This window comes from Mustela putorius, unplaced genomic scaffold (genome assembly GCF_011764305.1).
Source record: "Mustela putorius furo isolate JIRA1106 unplaced genomic scaffold, ASM1176430v1.1 tig00000145_pilon_pilon_pilon, whole genome shotgun sequence".
Classification (NCBI taxonomy): Eukaryota; Metazoa; Chordata; class Mammalia; order Carnivora; family Mustelidae; genus Mustela; species Mustela putorius.
The window spans coordinates 37,432,652-37,459,196 of record NW_025421294.1 but is presented as its reverse complement, the minus strand read 5'-3'; the positions used below and the strand labels follow the sequence as shown (position 1 = coordinate 37,459,196).

General features: G+C 46.4%; 1 protein-coding gene across 1 annotated transcript in view; it reads right to left on the bottom strand.

Annotated features, from left to right (window-relative positions):
• Positions 1–26,545, bottom strand: part of SH3PXD2B (SH3 and PX domains 2B) — a 100,516-nt gene that overhangs the window by 37,133 nt on the left and 36,838 nt on the right. The window contains exons 3-6 of the mRNA XM_004737601.3: positions 21,617–21,692; positions 15,370–15,446; positions 4,293–4,384; positions 313–338 (exon numbers count right to left, since the gene is read on the bottom strand). Of these exons, the coding sequence (XP_004737658.1) occupies positions 313–338; positions 4,293–4,384; positions 15,370–15,446; positions 21,617–21,692 (271 nt within the window). The remainder of the gene's footprint in view (positions 1–312; positions 339–4,292; positions 4,385–15,369; positions 15,447–21,616; positions 21,693–26,545) is intronic.

Genomic DNA, 26,545 nt, shown 5'->3' with positions numbered 1-26,545 from the left:
CAGTCGCAGGGAAAGACAGCAGGTCTTATCCATCTGTAACCTTTTGGTATAAGATGTAGCAACCTCCAATTCTTTCTTTCTTTTTTCTTTTTCTTTTTTTTTTTTTTTTTTTGCGGGGGGAGGTAGGGGTGGGGTGGGTGGGTAAGCAGGGTGGAGTGTCAACCAATCAATCAGGCATCAACCCATCCATCCATCCATCCACCCACCAGTCACATGCTGTATCCCTTGGGCAGTGCCCAGGGCCCAGCGATCACAGGTACTCAGCAGGGGTATGCTGAACATTGAATGAATGAAAATGGAAAATATTCTTACCAGATTTCTTTTTCCCAACATGCTCCCTGCACAGGAAAGAAGGGGGTGGGAGAGAATGATGAGTTAGCACCGACCTGAGTTACTCCATTAGGAACAGGAGATTCTCCATCCCAGAACATCACCAGTGAATACAATCAGAGGCAGCCTCAGGGACCCAGACTCTTTGAAAAAGGAAGAATTCCTCTTCATTTGCTCCCTTTGTCCTGTAAGTGTTCTGGCACTCAGGAGACCAGGCTCTCTACTCTTATTTGCAGAGTAGGGGTCCCTAGGGAGGGGCTGATGTTGGTTGGGGATGCAGTATGAAAACAACGTTAGGTCCCCATGTGGCACTGAGCCAGATGCCACCTCATCAGGCCCAGCAGAGGCCCTGCCCCGCTTCTTAGGGCTGCCCTGCGCTGTACTCATGGAGCAGAAAGCTTTTGGGGTAGGTACGTGGTAGGCAGAATGCAGGAAAACTGGGTAGAATTCTGGAAATCAATAAAAAAAAAACCACATCTCTCTTGTGGTGACACAGAGAACACTGCTGTGGGCTAGAATTCATACAGAATAATGAGTAATGACTCCCCTGTATTTGTCAACCACATTGGAATTTATACATGCAACTACATTACCAATACAATATTACAGATCAAGGATTACAGAATACTTTTAGGTAAATTATCCCATTAGTAAAAAGGTTTCCTATATTATGAAGGGATAAGAGAGGCGACAGGATGGTTGGGTTGAGACAGATGTCGTGGCAGCAGTAACATTAGCTAATAATTACTAAATGTTATTACCCCGTGCCAGTAACTTGCTAGGTACTTTTAGTTCACTCATTTAATAGTCATAATAACACTTGGAAATAAGTAGTCTTTTAATGCCCATTTTCTAGAGGAGGAAAATGAGGCCCAGAGAGGTTAGGTAACTTGCCTAAGGCCACACAGCTAGCAAGTAGCAAGCTGAACCCAGATCCACCTAATTTTTTAAAAATTGAGCTATAATTCACACACCATAAAATTCATTCTTCTAAAGTGTAGAGTTCACTGGTTTTTAGGATATTCACAAGGTTGTATAATCATCACCATCATCTAATTCCAGAAAATATTCATCATTCCAAAGAGAAACCCTGGACCTATAAACAGTCACTCGCTGTTCCCACTCCTCCCAACTGCTGGCAAATACTAATTGGTGCTTGCTGTCTCTAGTGATTTGTCTATGCTGGACATTTATATGAATGGGATCATACAGTATGAGGCTTTTTGTGACTGGCTTTTTTCAGGTGGCCTGTTTTCAAGGGCCCGACACCTTGTACCGTGGATGAGTATTTTATTCCTTCTCATGGCAAATAAAATCCTGTTGTGTGGGTAAACCACACCTCGCTGATGTGTTCATCAGCTGACAGGCCCTGGGTTGTTTCCATGTTTTGGCTCTTACGAATCATGCTTCTGGGAACATTTGTACACAGCTTTCTGTGTGGATGTATATTTTCATTTCTCTTGGTTCTACGCTGGAATGGAAAGCCAGGTCACATGGTAACTCTAGGTCTCGCCGGTTGAGGCTCCACCAGGCCGCCCCCCACGGCAGCCGCACCGTCCTACGGACCCGCCCGCAGCGCACGCGGATGCCAGTTCCTTCACATCTTCCACAGCCCTCTCTGCTATCTGCTTTTAGCAGAGCGGCTTTGGTTTCTAGCGGCTGTGGTTTGGATTTGCATTTCGTGGTGACTAAGGACGCTGGGCCGCTTCTCTTTTCTACTTATTGGCCATTTGTGTATCTTCTTTGGAGAAGCGTCAAACTTGGTCTGATTTTCAAGTCTGGCTTTTTCGCCACCGGGTAATGACCCTGTCTCTGTCACTGCGGGCCTTGAAGGAGAGGGTGAGGAGGCTAAGCCAATCCCTGAGAAAGGGGCCGCACTCCCGTGCATCTGGGAGGAGCAGCAGGGCCTGGCCCCGGAGCTGGGCTGCGCTGCTCCATCGTGCTGTCCCTGGGCCATGCGCATCACCTCTGTGGGGCTAAACTTCATTGCCCCTGTGGGGGGTGGGGGAGGGCAACAGTGGAAGAACCTAGCTCACGTTTACCTGCACTTGCTGGGTGCAGGGTGCTGGTCGGAGTGCTGTATCTGCACCCACCTGAAGAACCCTCACTATAATCCTTAAGGGTCACTCCATGTCACAGATAGAGACACGGAGGCCCATAGAGGTGAAGCAGCCCACCCAACATCAGAACCTATGAAGCCTGGCTGGGGCCCACGCTCCTGACTAAACCCTGGCCTGGACTGTAGGTGAAGTCTTCCTCTTAGTGCCCGGCTCCAAGACACACCCACAGAGGTCCCTGAAGGCTACCTCTGCGTAAAGCTCCAATCTGCCTGAGTTGCCATCAAGGCCTGTGACCTAAGCCACAGTCTGGGATCCTTGAAGTCCTGGGCTCCTGCCTGCCCTATATTCCTGCTGCTTGTCTTGCTGTCCTGGCCAGAGCCGTGGGTCAGGGGAAGCAGGGGGCTCCTGGGTTCAAGCAGTGGCAGCACGTGTGGGTTCACACAGGCACATTATGTATGTATCTGTATGACATGCTTGGGGTGGTCCCAAGTTTTCCTATGCATGGCAGCAAAAACCCTTCCTTTAACAGCACCAAGTGGAATCCATCTTCTGTCTCCCTAAAGACTGCTGGGAAGGAGCCCCAGTTTCCATTTTAGACCCTAAGTTGGTATTAGCTTCAGGAGCCTGACCCAGGGACCAGCCGTTTCGCTGCTATTTCACTCCTCCCTCAACCCACAACCAAGGCCCACCTGAGTGAGACTCACTGCCCGCTGTGGCCCCAGAGCCATCCCCTGGGTCCTCGGCATCCATCCCACTTTCCTTCCCCGTCAAAGGCTGGCTTAAAGACAGGAAGACATCACCCGTCATGCGCCAGGCTCTCGTTATGGGCAGGATGGTGTTGAATCCTCACAACCAAGACAGGATCGAAGTTTTAGCCAAGACCACTTTACGAATGAGGAAACAGAAGCTCAGAGAAGTCACAACACCTGTTGAAGGTCATCATATAGCAGGGAAGGGACAGAGAGATTGGAAACTCTTCCTTCTTCACAGAAAGCCTCTTGCAACTAGATAATACACTCCAGCAGGATGCTGTCAGCTTATCACGGCTGGCCCACTGTTCTTTCTCTGCTGTAGTCTAGGCTATGTTTTTTAGTTTCAGTGGCTGTTCTATTTGTGCATCTGTGTGCATGTGTGTGCATCTGCACCTGCTCTCTCTCTCTGGTCAAAGAGCCTGGCTGGCACTTCTCAGCCCTTCCGGACAGGTGTGTGACCCATGACCACCCCACACTTGTGGGCTGGCCTCCTCTCCCATCCCGTGACCGCTCCACTAGAGATAACACTTCTTTCTGCAGATACACACGGTGGTTTCCTCAATTAAACTTATTAAAAAGCACGATGCATATGTCAGTGTTTCGAGTTGGCAGGGCCACAGGCGCCATCAACTCCTAGTGTATAAAGCCAGCAGGCAGGGGGTGAGAGTCTCTGTAGTGTGCCTGGGCACACACTGACAGGCACCCGAGGGTGTTTTCTGCTCTGCTGCAGGGGCTGGGGTGAACATTTTGGACAGTGTAAGACCCTGGATGGTCAGGACCAAATCCTGGCCCTGGCCCGGTTGCTCACAAGTGCTGAGACCTCGAGCAGGTCATGTAACTCATCCATTCGTATCCTTCAAGAGCAACTTTACCCTTGTGGGCAAGGCCCCACCCTAAGGGCACTCAGGCTCCTGCTTCTAGTCCTCTCCAGGCATGCCTGGGAGGTGGAGGCATGTAAGGGATTCCAGTAGTGACCCTGGACCAGCTTCCTTCCTCGGTGAGGGCCACGTGGAGCAAGACCCCACAAGGGCTCAATCAGGATGGTCAAGTTTAATTTTTACTTTGCTCTATTCCAATTCCTCTTGGCACTGGCCCGGGAACAGGGACGGCTGGGAGGGCACGCTCTGGGGAAGTCCACACACCAACTTACTCTTTGGGCGGATTCAGGTCCTCAGGTCTTGTCTCAAAGAACTGCAGCACCTCATCACACTGAGAGATGTAGGGGGGCAGCTGGATCAGGGCCTGGAGAAGAGACACGAATGAGTCCAGAGGAAGGAAAGGGGTATCAGGAATGGCATGAGTCAGGACTGCTCAAACCTGGGTATGATCAGAATCACGTGGGGGGCTTGTGAAACCAGACAGCTGGGTCCTACCCCCAGATGCTCTGATTCAGTAGATCTGGGGTAGGGTCTGAGAATGTGCTGCTTTGGGGACCACACACATGCATGTGTGCACACACACACTGTGTACACACACACACGCACATACATGTTATGGGCATAACTGAGCAAATAACATGTATACATTTATCTAAAACATGAAACTGGGGACTTCATGCATGTCGTTATTCTGCTATGACTTCACGTCTACTGGATGCTGAGTGTGTCTACTGCCCAAATGCGTCATACATTACTGACCCAGCTGTCTACTGGTGAACACCAAGCTGGTTTCCAACACGCCTGCATGCATGTCTTAAGTCACAGATTTGCCGTGTTACAGCGAGGGTGCTGCTTTATGATTTGGGTAGAGGTTAGAAGTTCCAGGTTACTGAACATCTGGCATCTGTCACTGCCCCAGTCCATATTAATTTGCCACCCTAGCTCATCAGTTAAAGGAGCCTCAAATGTCTGCCAGCAGGTTGGATAAGGAGCAGGTGGAGGGCACAGAGGGCATTTGTTGTGCCCATTCAGCTCCCAAGGGGTATCCATTCAGTGATTCAATAGACACGATCTCTGGGTCGACGTGTCCAATATGAAAGGATGGGACACACCCCCAACCTGAAAGGGTAAGAAACTGTGGTGACTGCTCCATCATGAATAAAGAGCTCAGTGTAACCGATCTTTATTTAAGCCCCTTCTGGCCCAGGTCCCAAGGATACAGATTGCGGGGCAGGAGAGCTGCGTCACGCACACGTGTACGGATGTAAACAGCACGTGCAATTCTGCCAGCCATTTCAGCCCACCAGGGTATGCTCCTGAGGGACGCAGGACTCTGCTCCTCTCCACATAAGGCCTCGTTCCTGGGTGCCTCTCATGTGCCTCCTGCAGGTGCTGAGTGAGTTGGGAGTGGAGATAAATACATCCTCTATTTTCTATAACAAGGCCCTAAAAGCTCACCTCCCATTCATCCTCTGCAAAATGATACTCCATCCCTGATACAGGGCTGGGCTGGACTAACGGAGAGACAGATGGGAGTCTCCACTGGTACCTTCCTCTGGGCTTCAGGGGTATTTTGATTTATTTTTCTGATTTTTGAAAAGTTTTAATTGTGGTAAAATACACAATCTGCCATCTTGACCGTTCTTTTTAAGTAGGCTCTCATGACCTGGAGACCCAGAGTCCTATGCTCTACCAACTGAGCCAGCTAGATGCCCCATCATCTTAAGTATTTTTAAGCACACCGTTCAGTGGCATTAAGTACATTTGCCTGGTTATGCAACCATCCCCATCTTCCATCCCCAGAATGCTTTGTTTTGCAGAACTGAAGCCCTGTACCTATTAAATAGTTCCCCCTTCCTCCAGCTCCTGGCAACCATTCTGCTTTCTGTCTGTATGATTCTGACGACTCTAAGCGCCTTGTCTAAGTGGTACATACAATATTTTTCCTTTTGTGCTGGGCTGCTTTTATTTAGCTAATGGTCTCAAGGTTCATCTATGTCGTAGCAGGTACTGGACTTTCCTTCCTTTTTAAGGCTGAATAATATTCCACTGCACAGATAGGCCATGTTCTGTTTGCTCATTCACCCATTGATGGTCACCTGGGTAGCTGACCCTATATAGCCTTTGAGTCCGGCTCAGGCTTTCAGCCAAATGCCTAGGTTCGAGCTGTCTCAGATCTAAAGAAGAAGAAGATGTGAGGTGGGTAGACATGTTTTAGTAGGGTGACTTCCCTAGTCACTGTCCAAGCTCTACCTTCTGGGGTGAAGGGCCTGCTATTTTGTGGCTCACTGATTTTATTAGCCTTGACCTAGCTCCTGTTCTGCAGCCAATCCCCAGCGATTGATCTTTTCCAGGCTGGAGGCAGAGAGCCCAAAAGGGAGAGAGCAGGTGCTTCCCTCTCCCACCTCTGGCTTCTGACCTCCTTCTCTTTCTGGTTTGGAGGATTCATTCTGCTTGGAATGAGCTGCTGTGTTGGGGGGCCCCTTGGGTCTCTCCTTCCTCTGAAATCCTGCAGCTCATACAGTCAGAACCACATAATGAAAGAGCTGATTATATGCTGGACCGTGGTGCGTCCTGGCTGCTTTGTGTGCAGAAATCTTGTGGCTGCCCCCAGACTGCAGTAACTCCATTCCCTTATGTCGGCTCAGCACTCAACGGCTCCCAAAACGCCCTCGTCTGTGTCATTCCATGTAATGCTGGGAGGGCTGGCCCGTTTCAGAGATGGGGAAATGGAAGCTCTGGTGAAGTAGGTAGGATCGGAGAGCCCAGGGCTGGCCGACTCCAGCTCCTCGACCCTGAATGCACGGAGAGCATGGCTATGTGGCTCTTCCCCTGCATCTTCCCTATAGGTCTAGAAAGTGCTGGGGATTCTCTGATAACCTGTTTAGTGTATTCACTGGATCAGTGCCATGAGGGAAAGGCTAGGTGTGGCCGCATGGCCCTTTCTTGGGGGAGAAGGGTAGGCCCTGAGGTGGCCATAGCCTCCACCTATTGGGGCCATAGCCTCCACCATGGGATCTCCCAGGGTGATCCCTGCTGAAATGAGCAGAGGCTCTGAAAGGACCAGTGAGGGAAGGGACAAGGAGGCCCATGGAAACCTCCTGACAATGCCAAGTTCCCTTTTGGTCTTGAGCAATTCCTAGGAAGTAAAAGCCAAACCCCCAAACCATCAAATACAGCCAAGCTCCTAATAAAAGGCGGCACCCAACGCTTTGATGTTTGCCCCTTTCATTTTGGAAGGACAGGCTAACAGTAAAAACATGACCTGGGGCAGAGAAATAATTCTGCTTCTGAAATACTCCAGAATTGTCTTGTGTTCGGTCAGTGAAAACAAAGAACCACAGTTCCAGGAAAACTCGTTTCTACCCTGGATAGAATCCTGGCCCTGTGGATAGATGTGGCTGGTCGATGGCAGGGACGAGAGGAGAGGTGAGCAGAATGAGTCCCGTTTGCTGAGAGTCAATGATAAAAGCTCAGATGGACCCAGCTCTTGATTCTGGCTCTGGCCATGTCCCATCACCTCTCTGAGCCTGTTTGCTCATCTGTAAAATGGAAATCACAAACACCCCCTTGGAAGGTCGTGCTACCGAATGAGTGAGGAAGTGGCTTTAAGATTTCCATCATACACTAGCTGCTTGACAACATTAACTGTATGCCTCTTGGTACTGTATCAATTAAGTACGGTTCCCGGTGGTAGTTCTAGAGCTAGCAAGACAGCCCTGTTAGATAAAATGCCTCGCCTAGGGAGGAGGTTGAGTTTTCTCAGTTCTTATAGTCCCCTTGAACTTCAAAATGAATGTCCCAGAGAATGACCACTTCTCTTTCTATTTTTAAAATTTTATTTTGGTGTGATAAGAACACTCACGAGATCTATCCTCGTGACAAATTTTAAGTACGTGACACTGTATGGCTGGGTGTCATCCTGGGGATCTCTAGAGCTTACTCCTCTTGCTTGACAGAAACTTCACGCCCATCAGTTAGTAGCTCTGCATTTTTCTGTCCCTCCAGCGCCCGGCAACTACCAATTTGCTCTGTGCTTCTGAGTTGGACGATCACGGAAGTGTAGGATTTTATCTTTCTGCGACTGGCTTATTTCACTTCCCACGGGATCCTTAGGTTCACCCATACTGTGATGTATGTCTGAATATCCTTTCTGAAGGCGGACTAGTATTCTGTCCTATGTATATATCACCTTTGGTTGTTTCCACCACTAGGTTCCCACACCATACTATGTTAATTACTGTAACTTTGTAACAGGTCTAGTGAAGCAGAAAGTTTCTTCCTGGTGCTGCCACCAGCATGGGAGTGCTAATCTCTCTTCCAGATCCCTGACTTCAATTTCTTTGGCTGTATACCCAGAAGTGGGATTGCCGGATCATATGACAGCACTATTTTTAATTTTTTGAAGAACTTCCATACTGTTTTTCATAGCGGCTGCATTTCGCATTCCCACCAACAGTGTGCAAGTGTTCCAATTTCTCCATATCCTTACCAACACTTGTTTTTTGTTTTTGTGTTTTGTAATAGCCATCCTGATGTTGTAGTTCTGATATGCATTTCCCTGATGATGAGTGACATTAAACAGTTTATCATATACCAGTTGATTATTTGTGTATCTTCTTTGGAGAAATGTCTATTAAAGGTCTTAGCCCATTTTAAAATCAGGTTATTAGCTTTTTTACGATTGAGATATATGGGTTCTTTATATATTTTGAAGATTGACCCCTTGACAGATAGATGACTTGCAAATATTTTCTCCCATTTTGTTTGTTGCTTTTTTTACTCTGTTGATTATTTCCTTTGTTTTGTAGCCTTTTAGTTTGATGTAGTCCCACTTATTTATTTTTATTTTTGTTGCCTCTGCTTTTGGTATTACATCCACAAAATCACTGCCAAGAGCCCTCAAATAAATCCACACATATGGGCAACTTGTCTTTGAAGAAGGCTCCCAGAACATACAATGAGGAAGGGAGAGTCTCTTCAACAGATGGTGCTGGGAGAACAACATCCACATGCAAAAGAATGACACTGGGTCCTTATCTTACACCACACGCAAGAATCCACTCCAAATGGATTAAAGAGTTTAACATAAGACCTAAAACTGGGAAATTCTTGGAAGAAAAAACTTTCCTTCCTAACTTGCCTCTTAAGAGCTGGATGAGGTTGGGGGGCCTGGGTGGCTCAGTCAGTTGAGCATCCAACTCCTGGTTTTGGCTCAGGTCATGACTTTATGGGTGATGGGATCGAGCCCCGTGTGGGGTCCGTGCTCAGAAAGGGATCTGCTTGAAGATTCTCTCCCTCTGCCTCTCCCCCAGCCCTCACTAGCATATGCTCTCTTTAAAATGAATGAATGAATGAATGAATGAATAAGCAAGCCTTTAAAAAGAAAAAAGAAAAAAAAGAGCAGGACCAGGCAGTGAGGGGCTTTTGGTAGGCAGACAGCAGCAGCTGGCTAGATTTAAAGACATATCCTTTGTTGCTATTGTTTCATTGCTCTCTCTTTTATTTTTATGGCAATTTTTAGCAATTTTATATTATGGTGTATTGTAAAATTTCCTCCAAAGAGTATATTTTTAAGAAGTTTAAAAAAGTGAGTTAAATTTAAAAATAATAATAATGATGATGATAGTAATAATAATAACAACAATACAGGTGGTAGTATACAGTAAAAATCTTGACAGGAGGTGTCTGGTAAACTCTGCCATTAGACTGCCTGTCATTTACTTTAAAATACTACAGTATGGGCAAACACACTCATGTGTTTGTCTGTCTGGGTGTTTATGTATGTATGTTAGATTTAAGTTACACCCCAATGATGGTTAGTAAAACTGAATCTTCATCAAAAATGACCTCTACTCACAAGTCCTCACTCTAGAAAAGGCTACTTCATGGCTTCCATTTTCTTGACCTTTGACCAACACCGCAGCCTTTATTTACCATTACGACAGTTGTTAGAAATGATACTCTTTACTGCCGAAATGAGGGATGCTCTAGAAATAATCTCAGCTACTCTGGTCCTTGCATGAAAAGAATGTGGCAAATCCATCCTCCAAAATGGTGCACTGGGTTTAGGATTCTGAGTCCTCTGTGTTCTGTCTCTTCTAGGGGATTTTACTGTCAGACCAGGGTGGGATTAGCTGATCCTGGCACTGGGCTATCATTCCATTTGTCTCGAGGAAATGTCCATGCAAAGTGGTGTCAGACTGACAGCTGGTATTTAAGTAAGCTTACAGAACAACTTGAGAGGCTGTTTAGAGCGCTGCTTGATAATAAATGCTTGTATATGTGGCAGAATTTGGCCAAGTCCTGTTTTCACTGTGTTCTTGAACGAACAGAGTCTTAAATTTAATGCAGTCAAATAAATCTGTCTTTTTATGGTTGGTACTTTGTATCTTTAAAAATCTCTCTAGGGGCGCCTGGGTGGCTCAGTGGGTTAAGCTGCTGCCTTCGGCTCGGGTCATGATCTCAGGGTCCTGGGATCGAGTCCCACATTGGGCTCTCTGCTCAGCAGGGAGCCTGCTTTCCTCCCTCTCTCTCTGCCTGCCTCTCTGTCTACTCGTGATCTCTTCAAATAAATAAATAAAAATCTTAAAAAAAAAAATCTCTCTATACTTAGAGATTATAAAGTGCCCCCCTCCACCACCCCCGCCGTTTTTATCTTCTAAAACCTTTTATACTATTGCCTCTTACATTTAGGTCTTTAATTTCCTTGGAAATGATTACATGTGTGCTGTGAAGCAGGGATTAGATACCGTTTTTTTTGTTTTGTTTTGTTTTTTCCCATAAGGATTCCCACTTACTGAGGAATCCAACCTTTCCCCCAATGACCTGCAAGGCTGCTTTTGCCAATATTAAAGTTTCCAAAAACACACAGGTCTGTTTCTGGCTTCTCTATTTTGTTCTAATGGTCTGCCTATCCTTGTGCCAACACCATATTATGTTAATTACTGTAACTTTATAACAGATCTAATAGAGCAGAAAGCTTCTTCCTAGTTGGAATTAGATTTGGGATACCCACAACCTTTGTCTATCTTTACCTATTGGAGATTACCAATTTCTTCTAAAATAAAGCTAATAGTTATCGATTAAATTGCCTTAAGTCAGCTCACAACAATGTTAATAACAGATACTCAAATGTTAAGTAAATCTGTGTAGTCTGTAAAGGATTTTGCAGACTTTGTGAATAGACGGTTTCATCTCCTTCCCGGAGGGCAGTTCCCTTGAAGCCAGGCTGGGGAATTTGGCCAACCCAAACCCCAAAATATCTGTTCTGCCTCTTATGATGCATTAATAGTAGGGAGTGGTAACTTCCACATGGCTCACACGACATAAGCCATTTCTTCCCTATGGCAAATCCAGAATCCAGGTGAATTCACGATCTCTATACCATTCCAAGCACCAGCCAGATGCAGGCAGCTGCTATCTCTTTTTATTCCAGGATTTTTAAAAAAACATTTATTTATTCATTTTGGGCCCAGGGAAAGAGAGAGAACTTTGTTGGGCCTCTGTTTTCTCGTCTACACAATGGGAATAATAAAACCTATTCCTTAAGGTTGTTGGAGGGGTGAAATGAGGTCATGTCTGGCAAGAAGAAAGGAGTGATCAGGAGTGATTTTCTGCCCATGTGATGTCTCCTGCCAAGACAAGGGGCATCTATCCTCACACCGCATGCCCCCCTTTATATTTTTTTTAAAGATGTATTGAAGTATAATTTATGTATCATAAAACCCACCCATTAGAAGGATACAATTCAGGGACATTTAGTAAATTATAGAGTTGTTCAGCCATCACCACAATCTAGTTTTAGAACTTTTCCATCACCTCAAAAATTTCCCTCGCCTAATGTGTGGTCCATCTCTGCCTGCACTGTCCTCAGGCCTCTGAAACCACTGATTTGCTCTCCGTCTCTATAAAGTTGTCTTTTCTGCACATTTCATGTAGATAGAATCATGCAACACATTGTCTTTTGTATCTGGCTTCTTTTAGCATCATGGGTTTGAGATTCATCCAACCTGCAGCATTTATCAGGATTTCACTGCATTTTATTGTTGAAAAATATTTCATTGTATGGATAGTCCACATTTTCTTTATCTATGTTCCTGATGATGACATTTGGATTGCTTCCAGTTTTTGGCTATTATGAACTGGTACTACTACAAACACATACATCCAAGTCTTTGTGTGGACATGTTTTCAATTCTCTGGATACCTAAGAGTGGCCACATGGTCAATTTCACTTGTGGACGGAAGTGCTGAAGTTTTCCCAAGAGGTTTCCTATCATGTGTCCCCACCAGAATGTCCTATTATGTGTCCAGGTTGTCCATATCCTCACCAGCTCTTGGTTTTGCTGTCTTGTGGATTATAGCCATTCCCATGGCTCTGCAAATTTCTCATTGCTTAATGATTAATGAAGCTGAACACCTTTTCACAGCCTTAATAACCATCATGCATCTTCTTGGGTGAAATTTCTACTCAAATCTTTTTTGTCTATTTTTATTTTTATTTATTTATTTTTAAAGATTTTATTTACTTATTTGACAGAGAAAGACACAGTGAGAGAGGGAACAGAAATGGGGATGAGGGAGAGGGGAAAGCGGGCTTCCTGCTGAGCAGGGAGCCTGATGTGGGGCTTGATTCCAGGACCCTGGGATCATGACCTAAGCTGAAGGCAGACGCTTAACCGACTGAGCCATCCAGGCACACCTTTTGTCTGTTTTTAAACTAGGTCATCTTTATGGTTGAGTTTTAAGAGTTCTTTATATAGTTTCAATACAAGTCCCTTGTCAGAGATATGATTTACAAATATTTTCTCCTCATCTATGACATGTTTTTTCACTTTCTTCATAGGCGATGTTTTTGAAGTACAAGTTCAGAAGTTTAATGAAGCCTAATTTATCAATTTTTCTCTTATGGTGTCCTGTCTAGGAACTCTCTGCCTAAATCATGATCGTGAAGGTTTTCGTCTATGTTTTTTTCTAGAAGTTTTATAATTTTAGCTCTTACGTTTAGGTCTGTGATCCATTTTGAGTTGATTTTTGAGCACGATATGAAGTAGGGATCCAACTTAATTTTTTTTCCTTTTGGTGTATGGATGTTCTATTATCCCACACTGTTAAAAAGATTATCCTTTTCTTACTGAATTTCTTGGCACTACTGCTGAAAATCAATTGACCATAAGTTTCACAAAAGTTTATTTCGAGGATCTCATTTCTGTCCCACTGATTTATGTGCCTGCCCTTATGCCAGTACCACACTGTCTTGATTACTGTAGCTTTTGTAGAAGTTCTGAAATGGGTATTACAAGCTTCTAATTTTATTCTTCTTTTTCATAATTGTTTTGGCTATTTTGGGTTCCTTGCATTTCTCCACACAGTTTAGGATCAGCTTGTTAATTTCTACAAAAAAGCTTTCTAGGATTTTGACAGAGATTATATAGAGATCAACTGGGGAAGAACTGCCATTTTATTTTATTTTGTATCTTTTTGTTATTGTCATTGGGCTTTTTTGTTTGTTTTTGTTTTTTCTTTTTATATTTCCAACCCTGTCCTTTGCCCATTTTCTCTGTATGTTTTTTTGACTTTTTCACATCAATTTCTACAAATTCCAAGTATATATAATACACACACACACATTGTTTTCATTAAGAAATTCATCCTGACCCCCAAATTCTAATTTATTCTCCTAGATTTTTTAAAGTTTTTCTTTAAGTTCCAGTTAGTGAACATTCAGTGTATTATTAATTATAGGGTATGATACAGTGATGCAGCACTTCCATAAATCACCCGGTGCTCACTGCAACAAGTGTGTTCCTTAACTCCCATCACTATTCACCCATCCCCAACCTCTTTGCCTCTGGTAACCATCAGTTTGTTCTCTGTAGTTAAGAGTCTGTTTCTTGGTTTGCCTCTCTGTCTCCCCCTCCATTGCTTGTTTGTTTTGTTTTCTTAAATTCCACATATGAGTGAAATCATATGGTATTTGTCTTTCTCTGACTGACTTGTTTCACTTAGTGTAATACCCTCCAGTTCCATCCGTGTCATTGCAAATGGCAAGATTTCATTCTTTTTGATGGCTGAGTAGTAATAAGAATGCCATTTTAACATTGTTGAGTCTTTTAGTCCATGGGTATGGAATGTCCCTCCATTACTTCAGAGCTGGTTTAATTTCTTTCAACAATGTATTGTAGTTTCAATATATAAACCTTGTACTTCTTAAATTCAATCCTAAGTATTTTACTCTTTTTGATGTTATTGTGAGTAGAATGATTAATTTCATTTTTTGATTGCTCATGCTTAGTCTTTAGAGGTTCAACTGATTGTTTTTTATAAGGAAAGAGTTTTATTTATTTATTTATTTATTTATTCAAGTAGGCTCAATGCCCAGTATGGGGCTTGAACTCACAACCCTGAGATAAAGAGTCTCACATTCCACCAAAGAAGCCAGCCAAGTGCCTCCACAATTGATTTTTTTATATCAATCTTTTAGCCTGTGATGTTACTAAACTTGTTTATTAGTTCTAGTAGTTTTTTTTTCTTGTGGATCTCTTATGATTTTCTACAACAGAATCATATCATCTGTGAATCAAGGCAGTTTTATTTCTTCCTTTCCAAACTGTATGCCTTTTATTTTCTTTTTTTGCTTGCTTACGCTGGCTAGAACCTCCAGGAAAATGTAAGACAGAAGTGAGAAGAACAAATATACTTGCTCTGTTTCCAGTCTCTGGGAGAGAGAGCACTGGTTGCCCCACTGTTAAGGCATTTCTTGCTATTTCCACCCTTCTCAATCAGAACTGCTAGTGATTTTAAGTTCGAGAAATAAATACTTAAGATAAGGGAACCTAAACAAAGGAAAAGCATGCTTCTTTCCCAACCACAGCCACAAATCAAAGGAGATCTAAGCAAAAGGCAGGCCCCTTGTGGTTTATAACATTCAAGCGATTGGAAGCCAGCTGCCCCGTCCAATGACAGGGACTGAGTAACTTCTGGAATATTAACACTCAGTGGAACACTGTGCAGTCATTTAAAGTAGGCTCAAGAAGATGATTTTATACCATTGGGAAATTCTTATATCACAATATTAAAAAAGAAAGAGCCACAAAAATAACACATACGGGGTGATGTCAACACCATGAAGAAATGCACATAGAAAAACTAGAAAGGAAATGTAGAAACCTTAATAATTTTTGCCTCTGAGGACTCATAGGTGGTTGATTTTCTGATTTTACATTTCTTTTAGCTGTGAATTGCTCACAATGACTATTTCTGTAGCCAGAAAGGGAAAAGAAGAAAAGAAACAACTCAAAGAGAAGACACGAGACACAGGGAAGTGTTAACATTTCTTAGACTTACCTTACAGTACTCATCAATCGGTATGAGGCGTTTGACGGCCACGTCCCGGATATGGCTCCGTCGGAAGAGAATTTTGCCTGCAGAGGAGGAGAGCACACATTGTATTGTAAGGGGGTGATGATAAGTTCTCAGCAAACCTGGAGGGTGTGGATGTGGCTGTCTGTGGTAAGTCTGAGTGGTACCCAAATTCCTGGCTTCCATTAATATCCCCTGCTGGATGGCCACAGGGCCTGGAGGACCCCATGCATGGTCCTCCAAGGGCCTGTTCACAGCTCAAGTGCAAGGGCCTGAGGGAGTGGGGCCCAGGAGGCAAATTTTGGTGAGATGAGAGAGGCTGGATAAATCCTGGGAAAGGAGGGGGCTCCTACCAGTTGAAGAAGAAAGGCTAGATCTGATGATCGAACTCTTGGGTTCTCAGATGGAGTAAGCAGTAGAGAGGACAATGATATGTCCCACCTAACAGCTCAACCTCCTTTTCTCCTCTGTCCTCCTCTGCCTAGTCTGGTCTTACTTTCTGCAAATACCCCACACTCTTTCATTATTCTGTGCCTTTCCCTCTGTCTAGATTACCTTCTTATCCAGCTTCACCCACCATCCCAGTTGAGAAACTTTGACCTACTTCAAATGGATTAAGAGTTCCTGTCTCTTTCTGATCCCACACACTGTCGATTTAGAGCTTCCTCTTTCCTCCTAGTCCGGGGGCTCTGTACACACAGGATTTGACCAGACCTTGATCAATTTTGTACTCTCACCACATGGCACTCATACCTGATGAATGTATGAAGGTGGATTTCACTTGCCAAGATGACAAATCCTTCCAATCTCTTCCTCAAATCAGCTGTTTGTAACAGAAGGGTTCCAAGCCTGCCTCCCTTACCGAGAATTAACCAAGACTCCATCTACTGCTTGCTTGGTGATATCCTGAGCACTGGATGTGGTACCAGAGCTTCCAGTGGGGGTCACACGCAAAGACAAGTACAAAAACGATGCCACTGAGGATCCAAGATGCTAAAATGCTCTTGGTGAGGTTTGTTTAAAGCAGATTGGTAAGCTCCCATGAGTCTAACAGGGGAGAGTCATGGGCAGATGGTGGCCAGGTGGATGCACTGACCAGTAAGGTGGCTTGGCTTCACTGTTCTGGACCTGTGGCACAGGCAGGGGGCAGGCAAAGTCAGAAATAAGACACGGCGGTGGCGGGGGGCAAGGAGGTGGGGGATGGAGGCAAGCCTGTCTGCCAAGTTTATGCAGAGTGCAGGAGGTCTCTAGGGGGAGGTCAAAGAAGAGGGCACAGAGAGACCACAGCTTTTCCAATAGCAGAGCATGGAGAGCTATGAAGAGCTTTTTCTACTTCTGCTCAGAGGAGAGAGGTCAAGGAGAAGAATTCGGGTCACAAGCCTGGCAGGGCAAGGAGAGGTCAACCAGTGCTCCTGCATGGCTCTGGGGGGGGGGGGGGCTGCAATGTCCACAGATAGAGCTTGGGTGAGTAGGAACAGAATGGCAGGAAAGGTCCAAAGGAGTTTGTGTAAGATAGAATTGAAAGGGATGATGGGAAACAGCCTATTGACTCCAAGATTTGCAATGCAAGCTGGTAAGGGAGATTTGCACCCAAAAAGCCAAAGGGGTTAACCTAACATTTAAAATAATCTGACCACGGGCTCTTGGGCAAAAGGGCACAATTAGGAATTTAGGTAGATATGGTCAACCTAATGTTGAAATTTTTTTTTCCTGCTTAACTTCTACCACTTAAAAGAAAACAATAACCCACTGTGAGATAAAATGCATATTCCTCAAATTCTTTAATAACAGGGAGTCTCCTTTGTTTATTATCGTGATTGTTTTAATTTTGCTTATGAGTCAGTCAAATTTCTGACACACCATGTTTATTAGAAAAGAAAAATCTAGAACAAAATGCATCACAGGTTTCAAAGTGCTTGTCTCCAAGGGGTGGAAGACAGAGTTTTTTTGTTTTCTTCTTTGACTTTCCCCAAATTTCCTACCATAAACATATATTGCTTCTGAAATCAGAAAATGTTCATGCTGTTTCCCATAAAAAAGGAAATTACGCTATCTAGTGGGGAGGGTGTACAACCTGGTGTCCCTGCTTTTATTCAGTGGATAGGTGCGGTCTCTCTGTGAGCCCTCAATGGGCCAGTGCAGGGGGCCTGCCCTCTAGGCACTGACAGTCTGTGTTTTCCAACAGGGAGGGACCCAGTTGACATTCTGGGTGGGGAAGTCCTTCCCTGCGTGGGAGTGTCCCCCACCCTGCAGGATGCTTAGCATCCCTGGCCCATCCCTATCCCACCCCCAGTCATTGTGATCATCAAATTACCACCCTCGTGGGTGGAACCATTAGCAGTTTAGAACCCCCGAGGAGAATCCCGAGGCTTTAGGAAAAATAAGGAATGCCTGCCTGAAGAGAAACCTCCCACAGTAGATGCTTCCTGCCTCTAATCTGTTTCTCAGACCTGGAGAGGAGTCCCTACCAAAACCATTTTGGTCCCATTATGATATAATGTCCCCTTCTCTAAATCAGAGGAAGGGTGGGGAGTGGGGTGTTCAGGCTTCTTACTGGGGAGGTTGTGACCCCACTCTAACAATTCACAATAGGAACGATGCAGGCACCCGCCCGTGGGAACAGCACAGGCTAGTCCTGGAGTCACCACTGACGGAGAGAATTTTCTCAAGGCCCAGCCTGCAAGGGCTGAGAGTGAAGGATGGAGAACTCCCGCACCTTCAAGGTCTCCTGGGGGTGTGACAGGTGACAGGACAACAAAAGCACCACTCTTCTCCCCGCAGGGCCCCAGTGGGAAAGGAGTCTCTGGGCATATGGCAGGTGCCCTGCCAGCAAGGGGCACAGGAAGACTCGTGGTGGCACCTGCTGGGGAGGTCACAGGCGCTGAACTCAGCCAATCCAGGGTGACTGTGCTGCCTTGAGAAATGCATTTACCTCCCAGAGCCTTGGTCTCCTCATCTGTAAAATGGGATAACAGCCCGTATCTGTTAGAAGTAACTTCCATGACTCACCCAGCACAGGGCTTGGCCCTTCCTAGGTGCTCAAAAAAGAATAATCACATAATTTTTTTTTAAAGGTTTTATTTATTTATTTGACAGACAGAGACCACAAGTAGGCAGAGAGACAGGCAGAGAGAGGAAGCAAAGCAGGCTCCCTGCCAAGCAGAGAGCCCGATGTGGGGCTCGATCCCGGAAATCTGGGATCATGACCCGAGCTGAAGGCAGAGGCTCCAACCCACTGAGCCACCCAGGTGCCCCTAATCACTTAATTTTTGAAACCGGTTAGATGATACGCCTCATACTCCTCAGTTAAGGGCCCGTGTTCTTTCCTCGGCCTGGCTGGTTTCTTAAGACCTGCCTCTGATAGGCTAATTCATCATCCATTGCAGCAGATCTGGAAGCCAGCTCAGGCCCTAGGCTGTTGGGTAGAACTATGCGGCCAGTACCTCCTTGGCGGGGGGCTCTGAGTCCAATGCCAATGGGGGCAATGGTCCCTTATCGGTGCCTGATGAGTTTCTGTGTGAGTTGTGGGGAAGGAGGGTGAGCTCCAGCCTTCCTGGAGCAGAAAGGGTGCTTGGTGGAGTGCACAGGCTTTGGTGGGAACGGGCAGGCTTTTGTTTTCCACAGTGGTGGAAGGCCAAACTGTAAGTCTTATTTTTCAAGCCGCATCTTCTGCCAAGTTGGCTTCCCCAGCTCTTGCTGGGATGGAAAATTGTACAGGACTGTTCCCCCCTCCCCCTGCCTTTGTGCTAACAAGAGACTTGCTTTTGTTCTGCTGACGCGGCAGTCTTGGCAGAAAACGGACCCCTAGGAGAGGGGACATGCCGCCTGTGTATCCCTGCCCTTGGCCTTGGCCTCAAGGAAAAGTGAAGTGGTAAGCCACGAAGGGACGCTCTAGGGGTCCTGGGGCCCAGCCACACCTCTCTGAGCAGCAAGTGGGTGCCCTGAGCAGGAAAAAATGGGGCTGAGTCTCTGAGAACAGCATTTTCATAAATTTGTGGGTGGAAAAAGGATTCTGTAAACACGAAAGCATTCAGGGCCTTGGGAGAGGGTCAGCTCAAGTTCTTCCCTGTCCTGGGAAGTTTTTTCACAGCTGGTTGTTGCCTTTCATCCAGTAAAAAGTTATAACTCACTGCTTTCCTTTCCTTCCTTGAAGAAAAAAGCCTACATTTGGAGTCCAGTTCAACTTGAATATTCAGACATATCATTTATTTAAGCAGGACTCTAAAATATGAATACCAAGAAATTCCCAAGGGACGTCCCAGGATCCTGTTTCTGATTTTTGCAGAAAACCTACTATGTACCAGGGAGAGAAGCTTTGTAAAGCAGGAGTCATTGTTCCATTTACAGATGGAGAAACTGAGGCTTGGGGGCAGAGGGCTATCATCTGTGTGAGGTCGCGGAACTGGGTCCGTTTGACTTCAAATCCCATGCTCGGGAGCACTATGAGTTGGCTGCTGCGTTGGCACACTGGGTTTTCTCCAACTGGAGACAAAAATTCCAGTCTGATTGCACACTTTCTCCGTGGAAGAACTAAAAACATCAGCTTTTTTAGGCAAATGATTCTCCCAGTAGATGAGGCCTGGCAAACACATCTACCCTGTCTCTAAGTCCACTCTGTGATGTTAATATCTGGAAGAACCACTTGATGTGCTGACTGCAGAACCCTGGAGTAGGGAGGGGAGGGTGGGCTCCTGGTGGGGGGGGGACGACCCAGGGAGTCTCCCTCCTCTCTGGCCTGCTCCCTTGTCTGCAAAATGGAAAAGATCTAAAGGGCCCTTCCAGCTCTAAATATTTGTGGTTTTGGGTGACTGTCAATTTGCTGATTATCTGTACATAAAAATAATAGTAAGTGCTTGATTGCTGCTAGTTATGTGTCACTTAGCACTTAGCTAATCCTCACAACAAGTTTATTATTTAAGTATCACTATTACCTCCAATTTGTAAATGAAGAAGGAAACTCTGTGCTTAAATAATTCACTGAAGGTAGCAGTGGATGAGTGGAGGCATTGGCACTTGAACTGGGGCCATTTGACTTTAGGCATGAATTTTGGAGCCAGCCAAAGCTGTGTTTGAAGCCCAGCTCTGCTATTTGTGCAAATGATCATAATTTCTCTGAGCCTCAATTTCCTCATCTACAAAATGGGCACAGGGTTATTCTGAAGCCTAAACAAGGTAATGACTGTAAAGCACTTAGCCCCATGACTGGCCTACAGTAGACATACTTAATACTATTCCTAAAGGAATTTTTTTTGGGGGGGGGGGAAGGAACACTTCATGTCTAAGGGCAGGGATCAACCATGAATGTGTTAACTCCTACACAGCGACTGGAGCTCAGCAGGTGCTTGGTTACTGTGGCAGACAGGTAGACAGAATTTTTAAAATGGGCCCCCAAAGATGTCCATCCTCATCCTCAGAGTCCCAGAACTCCACAGCCTGTGTATATGATGAGATCTCACTCCTAGGTTCTTGCTACAGTGTATGCTACAGTTCACTTTAAGAGAGGGAAATTATCCTGGATTAGCTAGGTAGGTATAACATAATGCGTGAGTCCTTAAAAGCCAACAGCTTTCTCCAACAGGTGGCAGAAGGGGAAGTCAGAGAGATATCAAAGCATGGGAAAGGTACAATGCCCCAGTGCCAGCTAGAAGATGGATAGGAATGCAGGCAGCTTCTGGAAGCTGAGGGGTTCCTGGCTGAGAGCAAGCAAGGAAACCCGTATTCTATTTCCATAACTGCAAGGAATTGAATTCTGCCAACAACTTGAATGAGGCTGGAAGTGGATTTTTCTCTAATCCTCTAGATAAGAGCCCAGCCTGGCCAAGACGATGACTTCTGCCTTAAGAGACTAACCAGAGAACCCAGCAGCACCTGCCTGGACTTCCTGTGAGATAATAAATGAGGGTAGTTTTAAGTTGCCAAATTGGTGTGAATTCATGCCATGACAATAGCAAAGTCACACTGTAGCCAAACAAAGATGCCACACACTACAAAAGCTTTATGAGCTCTAATTATTCCCACTGCAGAGACAGAAAAACTGAGGATCCTGGAGCTGAAGTATCTTGCCGCAGTAGATGGTGTAGCATCTAACCCCACAGCACTTATCCTTAGACACTAATTTCTACAAATGACTGGGACTCTGGTCATTAGGACACTGTCCCAGGAAGCTAAGCTGAGATGTGGGGGTTGTCCTGGATCCCCCAGAGCCCGTTCTGACAGCATGTGTCTCACCCACCTGGTAGAAAGGGAATGATCCGCTGTTTGGGATCCTTCTGTCCTCCTTCCATGGGAAATTTGTCCAACATCTGCATCTAAACAGGGGGAGAATAGCAAAAATAGAAGCCTTTAATATGATAAATGCATCTCTGACATTTTAAGGGAATTATGTGAAATACGTGACTTGATATACAAAGGCTTGCTGTGTTCAGCTTTTCAGAAACCCAGACTAATGGGGAAGGCAATGTCAGTGGGATGAAGGATCTCCATGAAAACAATTCTCTGTCTACAGCCACCGTATCAGTGAAGGCTCAGAGCTGGGAGAGGCCATTCTCAGTTTTCCTGGAGGTCTCCAGCCACAGGACCGGAAACGGGAACAACACCCCCAAAGCCACCAGAATTTCACTGACAGTAGGTCAATCTGTTTCCTAAGAATTGCAGGTTTTGTTGGGTAACAAACCACTGAGACTCAGGCTGGTTAGATCTAGGTCTGTGAGATGATTACACTTCCCTACCATGCTAAGATTCCGCAGTTGGCCCAAAAGATAGATCTGGGCCCCGCTCTGTGCTAGGCACATGGGGTTTGAAGATGAAAAGACTGTAGTTCAGAGAGACTGAAAAGGAAACTGATTCTTACAGGGTGGTGTAGGAAGCACCTTCAGAGGTAGGTGTAGGCTACTGCGGGAGTGGGAAAGGACAGGGGCAGAGTCCCCAGACTGGAAACCTTTCACTAGTGTGATAAACACCTCTCTGATTTGATAGACAAAATCCCAAGGACCTGTTGTTTGTGGTCTTGGGGAATCGACAGACCTTGGCTCATCTCTAAGTAGGCCCTAATGAGACTGACGTGCGGTGTTACTTTATGGATTAAAGCAGGGCCGTGGCAGTGATGGAGGCTGTCATCAGATTTCTGGCTCTTTTCCTGAGCACACCGTAGATCGGTACTTCCCCACCTCCTGGCGGTGGGATGTGGCCAGTTACATGTGAGCAGAAGAGATACGTGTGACTTTGGGGTGGGAGAGCCATGAGTGGTGTGTGATTCATTACCTCCACTTCTCTCTGCCATGTGACTGGCCACGGCTGACAGTGGTGTGTCTCTGTGTGTGTGAAAGTGTGTGTTCTCTGCCCCTGCAGGTCCAGAGCCCCCAACAAGCTCCGACGGACATGCAACCCGAGTGAGAGATGGGCCCTTGTTATACAGAGAGGCTCTGTACAACAGCATAACCACCCTACGGGCACCTGGGCCCGGGATTCCAGCAGAGGGAAAGGGACCCTTGAGCCCCCCACGTGATGGCTGGAATGTGACAAGCCCGCTCATCATTTCTCCTCCAAGACAAAGACATTCAAGATGCCCCTCTGGTAGAAGGAAAGAAAGTCTGAAGAAGCATGGCTTGTGAGCAGGGAGGGGGAGGAGAGGCTGGAGGGGCAAGAGAAACACGTTATCCGTGCCAGGTACGGACCAGATTCTTTAGGCACATGCTCTCACTAAATCTTCTGAATACTCCTTCAAGGTGGACATGATTAGCCAGGAAACTGGAGCCCAGAGAGGGAAGAAATCTGCCATGAGCTTGCAGTCAGCAGGCGATGCGGCCAGGGGTGGAAGCCCGTGGCTTCCCTGCCGTCACATCACCAGCCTTGACGACACAGCAGAGACAACGAACATGGATCGCTCTGAGGGCCTAGGAGGCGAGTTGGGGCTCCTTGCCCCACTGGTGCTGTCCTCTGTGATGCCCGTGGGTAGGCTGGTCTGCCTTGGCCTGCCCGGCACCCTGCAGAGCAGCCCAGAGGTCATGGTCTGATCTGTGGTTTCCCACTGGCCCTACTCTGTGCTGTGTGGCGATGGGACAAGTTTGGGACATCATGGGACATGTTTGGTCCACCATCATTCAGCAACTGGAGAGCCCATAGCAGGCCCATGGGCAAAGGCAGGCTGCTTTCTTTGCATCCAGGAGCTTTCCGATGCCGGCACAAAGTCAACATTCAGCAAAATCTGACAGAGGCGACGAATGGAACACTGTGGGGGACAGCTTCACCTGTTTGCTAAGTGCCCTAAGCTAATACTATCTGTATTATTAAACTATTTGTAATATTAAACACTAATTGTACTATTTGTAATATTAAACACTAATTAGTCACCACGACTAACAGTTGTTTGGCAATTTACGGTTAGTAAACCTTTCTATGCATGACTTGATCTGACCTTCGCAGTAACTCTGTGATACAAATGTTTGCTCCCCATGTCCCAGATAGGAGAAACTGGGGAGCAGAGATGGACAGCTGCCTGACGTTGCCCAGCTAAGTGGTGGTCCGGCTAGTTCAGGTACCTTAATTGAAATCCCACTCCCTTTCCCTAAGATCACTCTCAAGGGTGGCTTTGGAGTGTCACGCAAGTGTGAAAAATCAGCCTGAGATGAAGTAAGTTGAATATTTTGTGCGCAGGTGAACAGCATGCTTTCTTTAGAAAAGTGGGGTGATCGTTTGGTCTCAGCTACAGAGTCTTTCAGAAATGACAGGTTTTGTCTAACGCCATCTTTTTTGGTCCTTCTCAGTTTTATTTGTCAGGATGATGCTGGAACACCAATAAAGAGAACTCTGGAGAAAAGAACGGCATGCGCCAGTAATCCATCCACCCGTTCCCCTTCCTGGCTTCCTTCTGTGCCTGTCAGAAGGAGGTCAGAGGAACAGGCCTCCCCAGCGCTGCCTGTGGTCCCCGACAGCACGCCTTAGGAAGTTACTCTCTCGTCCTTTGTCCTGACTTGCTTTTACCCGGACGAGCATGGCCCAAAGAGCTGAAGTGTCCCCCGCCAAATGTCATTTATTAATTTGAGGTGGCAGATCTGGGTTTCATGCTGTGAAGTCTAAGCACAGATTGTACCTTGGGGACCAGACAGTCCTGGAGTTACATTCTGATGCTTCCTCGGGCCCACTGCATGTCAGGGGCCAGCCTCCCGGCCCAGGGAGCCCGAGTCAGCATCTGGGGAAGGAGGACCGCAGTCTGCTTTACCATTTTGACCCTTCTGACCACACAACGAGTGGCATGAAGGACATTCACACTGCTGTGCAACCATCACCACCATCCACCTCCAGAAGCTCCTCATCATCCAAAACTGAAACAGTCCCCATTAAATACGAACTCCTTATTCTCCACCCCAAGCCCCTGGCAACCACCGCTGCCCTTTCCATCTGTACAGATCTCCCTGTTCTCGGTGCTGCATGTCACGGAATCGCGCCATGTCCGTCCTTCGGTGTCTGGCTTATTTCGCTCAGTACCATGTCTTTGAGTTTCAGCCACATTGGAGCAGGGGTCAGAATGTCCTTTCTTTTTAAGGCTGAATAACATTCCATCACAAGGCTGTGTTTCCAGGTTAGCAAAGTCCTCAGACTATCCAAGTGCCCTCGGGAGCCAGAGCTTGGCTATCCAACAGAACTTTCTGCAGTAATGGCAGAGCTCTATGTCTGTATGGCCCTTACTGCAGCCACTAGCCCTAGATGGAGCTCCAAGGCTGAGCGCTTGAAACATGGCTCCAGAGACTGGAGAATCAAACTTTTAATTTCATTTAATTCCTATTCATTTAAATAGCCTCACATGACCAGTGCCATCATCACAGACGGTGCAGGGCTGGACTAGAACACCCACCCTCCTCATTTAGCCATATCCAATTTTAGTTCGCTTTCTTTATCACCCTGCCAATGGGAACAACAATCTAAGAGGACTATGGGCAAGCAGAGATCAGAGCCTGTGAGTTAGTTTGCTCTTGGTCTTAGTGTGTCCAGGCTCATAGGCCACAAACTGCTTCTATCCAGACAGCTGTTGTACTTAGCACCCACAGGCCACATTCCAGACACTCCATGGGAACCCTCAGACCCAGGCAGTCTACAGCAACAGGACCAGAGGCATGCCGGGCTGAGGCCCAGGGTAGACTGCTCTCCTGGGAAACTAGAAAATCCATGCCCTGCCGCCCAGATAATAAAAGGAAGGTGCTCGGGGTGAGGAGGACTGGAAACCGAGGAGGAAAGTGAGTCAGTCTGGGGGATGGGAAGGGAGAAGAAGCCACGTCAAGTGGCCACACTGCAGGCCTCCAAGGGGGAAGAGAGAACACTCCATCAGCAGTTTTCAACACATCAGCTTGTGGCGGGGAGAAAGGAGACACGCTGTCCAAGGAAAACAGTGTGGAAGCTGGCGTGGAGGGCCACACGTGGTTTGTGTTAGTGGCAGACTGGACTTGGAGGGATTTACTCCCTCAGGATCACAAAGCCTCCTGTCCCAGAAGAGCCAGAGCAGGCCGTGGAGACCGCCGTGCGCAGGGTCGCTGGGAAGCCACGTGGTCCTCGGAACAGCACACAATGACATACCCGGAACTGGTGGACATGGCTCGTTGTCTTTGGAAACTTTGCCCCTCGAGGAGCTGGTCTGGCTAAATATCAGCACGGTCTGGGTCCTGGCAGACATGCCACGTGGGGCCCACCTCCCCACCTCGCTCTTCTTCCTGCAGCCCCTTCGGTCCAGGTCAGCGTTTTCTCAGTCTGACTTCCTTATCAGTCTGCCTGCCATCTGGCCTGCCCCAGTACCTCCTCACTGGTAGGTCCTGGGTCCCTGGCATACAACCGTGCAAAGAAAGAATGAATGAATGTGTTAAAAAAAAAAAAAAAGTGGTTATCTGGTTTGGTCAGCCATGGAAAGCCCTCCCTTATTCTGTGGTCTAGGAGAAGAGACATTAGGAGAAAGGTTCTAGGTGGCAGCGACAGGACCCTTGGACTGGGAATCAGAGCCAACTGACCAACACAATGTTGTTCCTTTCCATTTCAGAAATCAAGAACTGCTGACCATGCGGGAAAGGGCTGTCTCAGCTACTCGCCACCGAGATGGCCACAGCTTTTCAGACGGCAGGGAAGGATGACTCCATGAAGTGTGTACAACATGTGGGAGGCCCTGCAATTTCTGAAGACA